At 45.7% G+C, this 13,795-nt stretch overlaps 1 protein-coding gene across 5 annotated transcripts in view; it reads right to left on the bottom strand.

Moving 5' to 3' along the window:
* MORC2 (MORC family CW-type zinc finger 2) overlaps positions 1 to 13,795 on the bottom strand; it is a 209,842-nt gene that overhangs the window by 100,476 nt on the left and 95,571 nt on the right. For all 5 annotated transcript variants that reach the window (XR_013223992.1, XM_077297486.1, XM_077297506.1 and 2 more), the window contains exon 13: positions 3,670 to 3,755. Coding sequence is in view for 4 of the 5 variants with exons in the window: in XM_077297486.1 (XP_077153601.1) it covers positions 3,670 to 3,755 (86 nt within the window). In the remaining variant the exon portion in view is untranslated. The remainder of the gene's footprint in view (positions 1 to 3,669; positions 3,756 to 13,795) is intronic.

The raw sequence follows: 13,795 nt of genomic DNA, 5'->3' as shown, positions 1-13,795 counted from the left end.
TCACCCCCTTTTTTTTTTTTCTCCCTCTCTCTCCATCTCTCTTTTTCCCCTCTTCCCTTCCATTCGTACCATTCATTTATCTCTTAGTAAAATCATTCATAATATACAGTTATTGGGTCAATCTTGCGTTCTGGCCCGGTGACCCTAATGGAAATTGTTAAGTTAATAACTGGCTCTTGTTATTGCTATGCAAGGTATTTCTAAACACAATTAACATGGGATGTAGTGTCTTCGTTCTACGACAGATCAGTCACATGCCTCGCTAGAACCCACAATCAATCAAAATTTAGATAAGGAACAGACTTAAGAGAGAGGGGGAAAGAGAAGAAAGGTAAAAAAAAAAAAATAAGGAAGAAAAAAAAGACAATTATTCGCATACGTCATCTGTTACGCATATTGTTTTGAAATATTCTTGGCAATGTCTTGGCTTAATTGCCTTTATTGGGGCCATGCGCAGTCGGGATTCTTATGTTTATTGTAAAAGGTCTATTTGTTATGTGAGAAAATTAAATAAAAACGATTGAAAATAAAAGGACGTTTAGGCTTGGACTGGGGAAGCAAAGTGCTTTTTCCGCTGGTAGTGTTGGAAATTATTTGATCCAGATTGGACCCAACAAGTCTAGAGCCTTGGGAGGCAAGGCCAGTAAGGGACTTTTCTGATGGTGGATCTGCATTCCACGCTTTCAACCAGAGAATGCGGTGAATAGCAATGATATAGCTGGCAGCCCTGGAGGAACAACCGGCTGCATCCAAGGAAGCGGTCAAAAGATATTTGCTAGCATGGGCAATTTGGGCTGCCAAATCTGCCAGCTCATCCGGCGGAGCTGCTGCTAGGATACCATGGCGAAGCATTCTTGCCCAGGCAGACATGGACTTTGCCACCCAGGTGGAGGAAAAAATGGGACAGAGGGAGGCACCAGCCGCTTCAAAAGCTGACTTAGCCAAGGATTCAATCTGTCCATCCATAGAATCCTTAAGGGATGTACCATCCGGTAGAGACAGGACTGTCTTAGAAGACAGTCGAAAAACCGGAGGATCCACAATAGGAGATTCTGCCCATCTACCAACGAGGTCTGGGCTAAAGGGATAGAAAAAAAATCGAGCTGCTTCCTTCCTGGGAAGCGCTTATCAGGGTGTTCCCAGTGTTTTGACATAATGGCTTCAAACTCCCTGTGATTAGGGAAATTCCAGGAGGGACGCTTTACCCGTTTGAAGGAGACAAATTGCTCCTGAGCAAGTGCCTTGTCCTCCTTTAGGTTCATCGTTTGGGTAAAAACCAGGATAAAGCTATCAACCATATCCTGCATCTTTGAGGTCTGGTCCGTATCAGACTCAGACTGGGAATCCACATCTGACCCATAAGCCGCCTCCGAGAAGAGAGCATGGGGGGGGGGGGGAGGAATGCATCCAGGAGGATGCAGAGGGACCAGGAGAACTGGAAGAAGAAAAGGAAAGAGCCCGCTTCCTTTGTCTTGTGCCCGATTTGTCCCCGTGAAGGTAGAGGTCAGGTGTGTGCTGCAAAACACTGTGAGAGGTGTTTGGAGCACTGGTGGAATTGGACAAATGTGGGAGTCGTTCCAGGACCTGGACCAAGGACTGTGAAGCTTTTGTCAGGTCGGTGACCGACTGACATGGCCACATCCCACTCCGGTGGGAAGGGTGTGCTCTCATCCCAGGCGTTAGAGGGCTCCTGTGGGGCAGGCATGGCAGAGGCTGCAGGACAGGCAAAAAGGGGAAGACTGGCCTTAGAGACGACTTTCTTTTGCAAAGGGCGCAGGCATAGTGAATCACAGTGGGCTTAGAGGGGCAAGAAGAAGCCTCTCTAGGGTTGGGCATAAGTTTAGCCTTGGGGGTACTGATGTGGAGAAGCCAGACAAAAAAAAACAACACAACAGCGCCTACCCGATGCCAACGACAGACCACAGAAAGAAATGTGGGAGCTGTGTCCCCCTTAGAGGAGCGTCCCCTCTTGTGCAGAGCGCCAGCAAGTCTGCAGAGCGCACAGTGGTATGCAGAATAGCCTCGGCTTGTCCCACAGCGCTGCCAACTGCCGGCCGGACAAAAAGAAAACAAGTGTCCTATTGGCTGACACGCCGGGGGAGGGAACAGCCAGGACAATCTGCCGGTGGCGAAAACGAAGGCCCCCCTTCGATTGGCTGACACGCCGGGCCTGAACAGCCAGGAAGGAGAAGCTCCGTGATAGGAGCGCAGAAAGCGCGCTGCGGGAGGAGTGGCCAGACTCAAAGGAAGAGGCCTCCTATTGGACAAAAAGAGCGTGCGATTTAAATGCGCGATGGTGACTGGCTGAAAGAAGAAAGGAAGGGGGAGTAGTCAGCTGAGCGGGAAAAATGGCCGAGGCTGCCGGGTCATCCCTACTGCTAACACCGCCCTATTCCCTTGCGATGAAGGACAGTGTACACCGGGATGACGGCTGCCGCTGCGGAGGGAGAGGAGGGGGACATACCTTTGCTGAGTGCCGGTCTCTCTGCAGTGATGAGGATCACATCAGGAGACCCCGGGATGGGAGAGGGTCGCTGGAATCCAGGATTCACTTTCCCGCACCATCTACAGACGGTGCAGAAGACTGCATCAACCCCTTACAAGAATGGGGGAGGCCACCGCTGGTGACCACAGTCTTCCTCCCAGCCCTCTACGAGGAGAGGGTTGGGATGGAGAAAAGGCAAAGGACCGGCCACCAGGAATCACCCTGAAACACCTGTAAAGGTGACAGGGGATTAGGTCCTGCCTACGGGCCTGAGAGTGGGCGATGTGGGTGCCTCCACATTGCTCTCAGTCGCATAAGTACGGGAAAACAATGGTGAGAAATTAAACCCCGTTACCCCAAGAAGAACCTGAAATACAAAGGGGAAAGTTAATAAACACAAACAGGGAACCTGAAAGGGAAAATGTGGATCTGGTAGCAGATCCAGGTCCTCCTCCTGCAGACACTAGGCTTAAACTGAGGTACTTGGTGCCTGTCAGTGGGTGTATACTGCTGGAGGAGCTATTTTCCTTTTGTGCTTAATATCAGCCTCCTAGCGACAGCAGCATACACCCATGGTTACCTGTGTCCCCAATGAAGCGATAAAGAAAAGCCCCCTTCGGCTTTTACTTGAGAGGGGGTCCCAGTAGCGGGACGGTCCTTAAGTAGCAGGCACATTTGATTGCCCTGCAGCTGCTGGCACCGAAACAAGACACTGCGAGGGAGCGCAGGGACAGTGAGTAGGATGGATTTTTAAAAAAAAAAAATGATTTTCTGATGGCGCCGTGCATACCAGGATAGGGATGAGGAGGCCATGCATACCAGGGTAGGAGTGAAGAGGCCATGCATACCAGGGTAGGGATGAAGAGCCAAGCATACCAGGATAGAGACAAGGAGGTCATGCATACCAGGATAGGGATGAGGGGGCCATGCATACCAGGATAGGGATGAGGAGGCCGTGCATATCAGGATAGGGAGGAGGGAACAATGCATACCCAGCTTATACTCGAATCAATAAGTTTTCCCATTGTTTGTGATAAAGTTAGGTGTCTCGGCTTATACTCAGGTTGGCTTATACTTGCGTATATACGGTACATGACATGAAACACATAAGATTACAACCACTAAACTGAGCTTTGCCCAAAGTAAACTAGGTGACAGGGCAAAAAGCTCTCCAAATAGCCTACCGTTGCTTTGCCTCTTTAATGCGCTTTTTCACATCTGCCTCCCGACGGGCAGTAATTGCAGTATTTTGCACCTGCCTGAGAGCGGCCTGAAACAGAAAAATAATGAGTGTAAACTGAAAAACATAAAAGACAGATGTTATAACTGACAGATCACCTAAAGACACAAATGTGAAGCTGGTGAAATAAATAATGAAGGTAAGCCATTGGTGATCAGACAGAAAGGAATTTTTGCAATATTCACCCTTTCACCCCGGAGTCTGTTTTCACCTTCATGACCAGGTCAAATTTTACAAATTCTCACCAGTGTCACTATGTGGTAACAACTCTGGAACACTTCAACGGAGCCCACTGATTTAGGGATGGTTTTTCGTGACATATTGTACTTCATAATAGTGGTATAATTTAATTGATTTGACTTGCGCTTATTTGTAAAAAAAATAAAATAAAATAAAATTGGTGAAAATTTGGCAATTTTCAAACTTTGAATTATGCCCTTAAGTGTGTACCAGCAATTTCTAATTCTTACAACAAAATTTACAACTTTTTTTTTTTTTTTTTTTTTTTTTTTTATGGACCACATTATATTTGAAATGACTGAGGGGCCTATATGTGAGTGTGAGTGACACCATTCTAAGAACTACAACCCTCAAGGTGGTCAAAACCACATTCAATAAGTTTATTAACCCTTCACATGCTATGCGGAAACTGAAGCAATGAGGTAGAAAACATGAAAATTTAAAAATTTTTCACTAAACTTTTACTTTAACAAAAAAAAATGTTTTATTTTCACATGGGTAACAGGAGAAATTAGACCACAAACGTTTTTCCTGAGTACACAGATACCCCATATGTGAGGGGGGAAGGATGTTTGGACACATGGCAGGGCTCAGAAGGGAAGGAGCACAGTTTGACATTTTCAACGTAAAATTGTTTATAATTGAGAGCGGAAGCCATGTCGTGTTTGTAGAGCCCTTGATGTGCGTAAACAGTTGAACACCCCCACACACACACACACAAATTGCCCCCATTTTGGAAACTAGACCCTCCTGCACCCCTCCAAACAACTTACATAGATGTGTGGTGAGCACTTTAAACCCCCAGGTGATTCACACAAGTTTATAATAACATAGAGCCATGAAAATAACATTTTTCCCACAAAAATTATATCTTTTAGACCCCAATTTAAATTTTTTTACAAGGTTAACAGGAAAAATTGGACCCCAAAAGTTGTTGTGCAATTTATCCGGAGTATGCAGATACCCCATATGTGGATGAAAACCATTGTTCGGACGCATTGCAGGGCTAGGAATGGAAGGAATAAGTTTTGGAATGTAGACTTTGATGGAATGGTCTGCCGGCGTCATGTTGTGTTTGGAGAGCCCCTGATGTGCCCTAAATAGTGGAAACTCCCACTAGTGACCCTATATTGGAATTGATCTTGTGTTTTCCTGATATGCTACCACATAAAAAAAATTTACATATGTGAGTTGTGTAGTGTACATCAGGTTGGCATACGTGAGTGGTGTAGCTTGAATCAGGTTGGCATATGAGTTGTGTAATGTATGTCAGGTTGGAATACGTGAGTTTTCCAAATCAGGAATACATTTATTAGTCACTGGATGAGTGGTAGACTCTGAAACAGGCTTTCATACACAGACAACATTTGTCAGGGCAGGTGTCACATTGATAACTAGTGTCCTTTCGTATCCCACTTCTGTAACACACTTTGCACCTTTTTTGGGTCCTTCCTCTCTTTCCAGTTTGAGGACCTCATCAGGGAAATGTTGCCCTGGTACAACACTGGCACCTTCAGTTCCAGAAGTACTGGGGCCCGCTCCTTCCGGACTGCCAAAGATTAGAGCCTTAGAAGGTAGTGACCTTCTGGAACTGAAGGTACATACCGGTCTGGCCTGAACATCATGATAGCACGAAAGTGTTGAGCATTGACATCCGTACGATGCGCACAGCCACCTATTTGTACCACACCTTGGCTATTCTCATAGCACTATATGGCTTGAAGGACTTGATCAGAGAGATCAACTCCCCCCATGTTCTTGTTGTACCCCAGTACACAGCCTGGTTTGATGCTCTGTGTAGAGGTACCTTGTACAGCGGTGGGGGTGCTGCCATCATCATGTATGATGGTCAACAAGAGGACATCCCTCGTGTACTTGAGCACCAGCATGTAATCGCTGCATTGGGCTCTGCTCTCACGCTTTGAGCAGCTGGTCAATTAGCGTTCTAGGGATAACTGATTTTTGCGGACAGTACAGGGTGCAGACAGAAACTTGAAGAGTGGGATGCTGGTATGTTATCTACATAAAGGTGATAACATTGATCCAACAGTGGATGCATCAAATCCCACATAATTTTCCCACTCACTATCAGGATGGGGGGGGCGTTCAGGAGGTACTCTCACAGTTTGTAGATCTTAATTCTATACCTGGCCCTCATACTGGACAGGTATTGCAAGAATTTAAGCCTCCCCTTGAAATGTATTAGGGACTCATCCACGCAGATGTTCCTTTGGGGGGTTGTACACCTAAGCAATCTTGTTGCTGAAGTCCTCAATGACCGGCTGACCTTTGAAAAGTCGGTCAAAGTTGGGGTCATCTCGGAGAGGACACCGTGCATTATCACTGTAATGCAAGAATTTGTGGATGGCCGCAAAGCGTGTCTGTGCCATAGCCATGAGGAACACTGGAGTGTTATACAAAACAACAACACTCCAATATTGCCGAATTTCTGGATTGTTCACTAACCCGATGTGGAGAACCAGGTCTCAAAATGTCGTCATTTCCACCGTGTCTACAGGGTAGCAGTTGGCAAATGATCAAGTTGGATTTTGGGATAAAAATTGTTGCGTGTACAAATTTGTATGCGACACTGAGATTTTTAAAATCCATGGAGAGAAAGACTTTGAAAAAGTCAATTTCTGTGAGGCCAGTGCTGTCAATTGCACCACAAAATCAGGAATCTGAAGCTCATGATTTTCGGGAGGTGAGGTCCATACGGGGTCAGTAACGGTGGAAGCTGGTTCTGTTTCTGTCTGCGTGGCGGTTTGGTATCACTAGAGGAAGAGGAGGAGTTGGAAAAATAAAGGAGGGTGGAATCCTCTCCCACACTGTCAGTGTATTCTCAGCTGAAGACCGAGAGCCCGCAACCGACACTAAACCTGACTCAATTTAGTTAATACTGTTGTAGTCGCTGTTTACTACAGTATATTTTTACTGGCCCTAATATATTTTTTTTATTCTTTTTTCACACACACACACACCGCAACAACCGGAGGCCGTTCACTGATGTCCCTAATTTTTTTTTTCTTTGTGAAAAGAGAACCAAACAATAAACCCCAACAACCGGAGGTTGGTCACTGATGTGAACCAGTGATCAGCACTGGACAGCTGTAGGGCACACAGGAAAGAAAAAAAAAAAAAAAAAAGTAATTGCCAAAAACAAGCATGGGTGCTAATCAGTGGTGTGCGTCTGATTGGGGCTTGGTGGCTACAAAGGGCGAAGAGGGGGGGAAAAATTAAAAGGGACAAAAAAAATCACGGAAAATAGTGCGCACCCGAGTGCAGATCAGTGATTTGTGTCACTGATGAAAGCTAGGCAGCTGCAGGACGCACAGAAATTGGTGAGGAGGGGAGAAATTGGAGAGAGAGGGATTGGGTTGATTATGAAAGATCAAACAAGAATCAGGATCTCTTCTTTATATAGCAGTAACAGCGATGCACAGGATTCTTTGGGACCACAAGGCCCAGCACGGCATACACAGTGACCGCTCTGTACAAATCCACAGCTAGAATGAAGAAGTACAGGGCAGTCACAACATGTCGGTGAGCTCCGATTGGTGCGATCGACGTAATCGATTGCACCAGAGCTAGCTCTGGTGAGGCAGGCGTGGATAGGCTCCAGCCTATGATCAGGGCTCTTACAGAGCCGATAGTAGGCTGCACATCAGTATTTCAGGCAATCTGATTGCCTGAACACTGAAAAACGGTGCGATTAGCTGTTCAACTCTAAACAGCAAATCACAGCGACTGAATTATAGTACAAAGACAAAAGTCCCAGGAGAATGCTATGTAATAGACCGGTTGGTGAATAAGATTAATGAATATCACCCAGTCATAGCATTGTATGTGGAGGAAGGAGCCTCATGCATATCGCCACAGAGTATGGCTTCCTCAGGGCAATATATACAGGTCCTTCTCAAAAAATTGGCATATAGTGTTAAATTTCATTATTTACCATAATGTAATGATTACAATTAAACTTTCATATATTATAGATTCATTATCCACCAACTGAAATTTGTCAGGTCTTTTATTGTTTTAATACTGATGATTTTGGCCTACAACTCCTGATAACCCAAAAAACCTGTCTCAATAAATTAGCATATCAAGAAAAGGTTCTCTAAATGACCTATTACCCTAATCTTCTGAATCAACTAATTAACTCTAAACACATGCAAAAGATACCTGAGGCTTTTAAAAACTCCCTGCCTGGTTCATTACTCAAAACCCCCATCATGGGTAAGACTAGCGACCTGACAGATGTCAAGAAGGCCATCATTGACACCCTCAAGCAAGAGGGTAAGACCCAGAAAGAAATTTCTCAACAAATAGGCTGTTCCCAGAGTGCTGTATCAAGGCACCTCAATGGTAAGTCTGTTGGAAGGAAACAATGTGGCAGAAAACGCTGTACAACGAGAAGAGGTGACCGGACCCTGAGGAAGATTGTGGAGAAGGACCGATTCCAGACCTTGGGGAACCTGAGGAAGCAGTGGACTGAGTCTGGTGTGGAAAGGCGTGTGCAGGAAATGGGCTACAGGTGCCGCATTCCCCAGGTAAAGCCACTTTTGAACCATAAACAGCGGCAGAAGCGCCTGACCTGGGTTACAGAGAAGCAGCACTGGACTGTTGCTAAGTGGTCCCAAGTACTTTTTTCTGATGAAAGCAAATTTTGCATGTCATTCGGAAATCAAGGTGCCAGAGTCTGGAGGAAGACTGGGGAGAAGGAAATGCCAAAATGCCTGAAGTCCAGTGTCAAGTACCCACAGTCAGTGATGGTGTGGGGTGCCATGTAAGCTGCTGGTGTTGGTCCACTGTGTTTCATCAAGGGCAGGGTCAATGCAGCTAGCTATCAGGAGATTTTGGAGCACTTCATGCTTCCATCGGCTGAAATGCTTTATGGAGATGAAGATTTCATTTTTCAGCACGACCTGGCACCTGCTCACAGTGCCAAAACCACTGGTAAATGGTTTACTGACCATGGTATTACTGTGCTCAATTGGCCAGCCAACTCTCCTGACCTGAACCCCATAGAGAATCTGTGGGATATTGTGAAGAGAAAGTTGAGAGACGCAAGACCCAACACTCTGGATGAGCTTAAGGCCACTATTGAAGCATCCTGGGCCTCCATAACATCTCAGCAGTGTCACAGGCTGATTGCCTCCATGCCACGCCGCATTGAAGCAGTCATTTCTGCCAAAGGATTCCCGACAAAGTATTGAGTGCATAACTGAACATTATTATTTGATGGTTTTTTTGTTTGTTATTAACCCCTTCATGACCCAGCCTATTTTGGCCTTAATGACCTTGCCGTTTTTTGAAATTCTGACCAGTGTCCCTTTATGAGGTAATAACTCAGGAACGCTTCAACGGATCCTAGCGATTCTGAGATTGTTTTTTCGTGACATATTGGGCTTCATGTTAGTGGTAAATTTAGGTCGATAATTTCTGAGTTTATTTGTGAAAAAAAACGGAAATTTGGCAAAAAATTTGAAAATTTCGCAATTTTCACATTTTGAATTTTTATTCTGTTAAACCAGAGAGTTATGTGACACAAAATAGTTAATAAATAACGTTTCCCACATGTCTACTTTACATCAGCACAATTTTGGAAACAATTTTTTTTTTTGCTAGGAAGTTATAAGGGTTAAAATTTGACCAGTGATTTCTCATTTTTACAACAAAATTTACAAAACCATTTTTTTTAGGGACCACCTCACATTTGAAGTCATTTTGAGGGTTCTATATGGCTGAAAATACCCAAAAGTGACACCATTCTAAAAACTGCACCCCTCAAGGTGCTCAAAACCACATTCAAGAAGTTTATTAACCCTTCAGGTGTTTCACAGCAGCAGAAGCAACATGGAAGTAAAAAATGAACATTTAACTTTTTAGTCACAAAAATGATCTTTTAGCAACAATTTTTTTATTTTCCCAGCGGTAAAAGGAGAAACTGGACCACGGACGTTGTTGTCCAATTTGTCCTGAGTACGCTGATACCTCATATGTGGGGGTAAACCACTGTTTGGGCGCACGGCAGGGCTCGGAAGGGAAGGAGCGCCATTTGACTTTTTGAATGAAAAATTGGCTCCAATTTTTAGCGGACACCATGTCACGTTTGGAGAGCCCCCGTGTGCCTAAACATTGGAGCTCCCCCACAAGTGACCCCATTTTGGAAACTAGACCCCCCAAGGAACTTATCTAGAAGCATAGTGAGCACTTTAAACCCCCAGGTGCTTCACAAATTGATCCGTAAAAATGAAAAAGTACTTTTTTTTCACAAAAAAATTATTTTAGCCTCAATTTTTTCATTTTCACATGGGCAACAGGATAAAATGGATCCTAAATTTTGTTGGGCAATTTCTCCTGAGTACACCAATACCTCACATGTGGGGGTAAACCACTGTTTGGGCACATGGTAAGGCTCGGAAGGGAAGGAGCGCCATTTGACTTTTTGAATGAAAAATTATCTCCATCGTTAGCGGACACCATGTCGCGTTTGGAAAGCCCCTGTGTGCCTAAACATTGGAGCTCCTCCACAAGTGACCCAATTTTGGAAACTAGACCCCCCAAGGAACTCATCTAGAGGCATAGTGAGCACTTTAAACCCCCAGGTGCTTCACAAATTGATCCGCAAAAATGAAAAAGTACTTTTTTTTCACACAAAATTTCTTTTAGCCTCAATTCTTTCATTTTCACATGGGCAACAGGATAAAATGGATCCTAAAATTTGTTGGGCAATTTCTCCTGAGTATGCCGATACCTCATATGTGGGGGTAAACCACTGTTTGGGTGCACGGCAAGGCTCGGAAGGGGAGGCGTGCCATTTGACTTTTTGAATGGAAAATTAGCTCCAATCGTTAGCGGACACCATGTCGCGTTTGGAGAGCCCCTGTGTGCCTAAACATTGGAGCTCCCCTACAAGTGACCCCATTTTGGAAACTAGACCCCCCAAGGAACTTATCTAGATGCATAGTGAGCACTTATAACCCCCAGGTGCTTCACAGAAGTTTATAACGCAGAGCCGTGAAAATAAAAAAATAATTTTTCTTTCCTCAAAAATGATTTTTAGCCCAGAATTTTTTATTTTCCCAAGGGTAATAGGAGAAATTGGACCCCAAATTTTGTTGTCCAGTTTGTCCTGAGTACGGTGATACCCCATATGTGGGGGTAAACCACTGTTTGGGCGCACGGCAGGGCTCGGAAGGGAAGGCACGCCATTTGGCTTTTTGAATGGAAAATTAGCTCCAATCATTAGCGGACACAATGTCGCGTTTGGAGAGCCCCTGTGTGCCTAAACATTGGAGCTCCCGCACAAGTGACCCCATTTTGGAAACTAGACCTCCCAAGGAACTAATCTAGATGTGTGGTGAGCACTTTGAACCCCCAAGTGCTTCACAGAAGTTTATAACGCAGAGCCGTGAAAATAAAAAATGTGTTTCCTTTCCTCAAAAATATTTTTTAGCCCAGAATTTTTTTATTTTTGCAAGAGTAACAGGAGAAATTGGACCCCAAAAGTTGTTGTCCAGTTTCTCCTGAGTACGCTGATACCCCATATGTGGGGGTAAACCACTGTTTTGGCACACGTCGGGGTTCGGAAGGGAAGTAGTGACGTTTTGAAATGCAGACTTTGATGGAATGCTCTGCGGGCATCAGGTTGCGTTTGCAGAGCCCCTGATGTGCCTAAACAGTAGGAACTCCCCACAAGTGACTCCATTTTGGAAACTAGACCCCCAAGGGAACTTATCTAGATGTGTGGTGAGCACTTTGAACCCCCAAATGCTTCACAGAAGTTTATAACGCAGAGCCGTGAAAATAATAAATGTGTTTCCTTTCCTCAAAAATATTTTTTTAGCCCAGAATTTTTTATTTTTGCAAGAGTAACAGGAGAAATTGGACCCCAAAAGTTGTTGTCCAGTTTCTCCTGAGTACGCTGATACCCCATATGTGGGGGTAAACCACTGTTTGGGCACATGCCGGGGCTCGGAAGGGAAGTAGTGACGTTTTGGAATGCAGACTTTGATGGAATGGTCTGCGGGCATCATGTTACGTTTGCAGAGCCCCTGATATGCCTAAACAGTAGAAACCCCCCACAAGTGACCCCATTTTGGAAACTAGACCCCCCAAGGAACTTATCTAGATGTGTAGTGAGCACGTTCAACCCCCAAGTGCTTCACAGAAGTTTACAACGCAGAGCCGTGAAAATAAAAAATCATTTTTCTTTCCTCAAAAAAGATGTTTCAGCAAGCAATTTTTTATTTTCACAAGGGTAACAGGAGAATTTGGACCCCAATATTTGTTGCCCAGTTTGTTGTGAGTATGCTGATACCCCATATGTGGGGGTAAACCACTGTTTGGGCGCACGTCAGGGCTCGGAAGGGAAGTAGTGACATTTGAAATGCAGACTTTGATGGAATGGTCTGCGGGCGTCACATTGCATTTGCAGAGCCCCTGATGTGCCTAAACAGTAGAAACACCCCACAAGTGACCCCATTTTGGAAACTAGACCCCCGAAGGAACTTATCTAGATGTGTGGTGAGCACTTTCAACCCCCAAGTGCTTCACAGAAGTTTATAACGCAGAGCCGTGAAAATAAAAAATAATTGTTCTTTCCTCAAAAATTATGTTTTAGCAAGTAATTTTTTATTTTTGCAAGGGTAACAGGAGAAATTGGACCCCAACAGTTGTTGCCCAGTTTGTCCTGAGTACGCTGGTACCCCAAATGTGGGGGTAAACCACTGTTTGGGCGCACGTCGGGGCTTGGAAGGGAGGGAGCACCATTTGACTTTTTGAATGCAAGATTGGCTGGAATCAATGGTGGCGCCATGTTGCGTTTGGAGACCCCTGATGTGCCTAAACAGTGGAAACCCCTCAATTCTAACTTCAACACTAACCCCAACACACCCCTAATCCTAATCCCAACTGTAGCCATAACCCTAATCACAACCCTAACCCCAACACACCCCTAACCACAACCCTAACCGCAACACACCCGTAACCCTAATTCCAACCCTAATCCTAACCCTAATCCCAACCGTAGCCCTAATCCCAACCCTAACCACAACTGTAACCCCAACACACCCCTAACCCTATCCGTAACCCTAACCACAAGCCTAATCTTAACCCTATTTCAAACCCTAGCCCTAATTCCAACCCTAACTCTAATTCCAACCCTAACCCTAAGGCTATGTGCCCACGTTGCGGATTCGTGTGAGATTTTTCCGCACGATTTTTGAAAAATCTGCAGGTAAAAGGCACTGCGTTTTACCTGCGGATTTACAGCAGATTTCCAGTGTTTTTTTGTGCGGATTTCACCTGCGGATTCCTATTGAGGAACAGGTGTAAAACGCTGCGGAATCCGCACAAAGAATTGACATGCTGCGGAAAAGGTGTACATGGTACTGTAAACCTGATGGAAAACTGCTTCGAATTCGCAGCGGCCAATCCGCTGCGGATCCGCGGCCAATCCGCTGCGGATCCGCGGCCAATCCGCTGCGGATCCGCGGCCAGTCCGCTGCCAATCCGCTGCGGATTCGCGGCCAATCCGCTGCGGATCCGCTGTCAATCCGCTGCGGATCCGCGGCCAATCCGCTGCGGATCCGCTGTCAATCCGCTGCGGATCCGCTGTCAATCCGCTGCGGATCCGCGGCCAATCCGCTGCGGATGTGCTGCCAATCTGCTGCGGATCCGCTGCGGATCCGCGGCCGATCCGCTGCCGATCCGCGGCCAATCCGCTGCGGATCCGCTGCCAATCTGCTGCGGATCCGCTGCCAATCCGCAGCGGATCCGCGGCCGATCCGCTGCGGATCCGCGGCCGATCCGCTGCCGATCCG

This window comes from Ranitomeya variabilis, chromosome 1, assembly GCF_051348905.1.
Source record: "Ranitomeya variabilis isolate aRanVar5 chromosome 1, aRanVar5.hap1, whole genome shotgun sequence".
Classification (NCBI taxonomy): domain Eukaryota; kingdom Metazoa; phylum Chordata; class Amphibia; order Anura; family Dendrobatidae; genus Ranitomeya; species Ranitomeya variabilis.
This window is presented reverse-complemented; position numbering and strand designations above follow the sequence as displayed.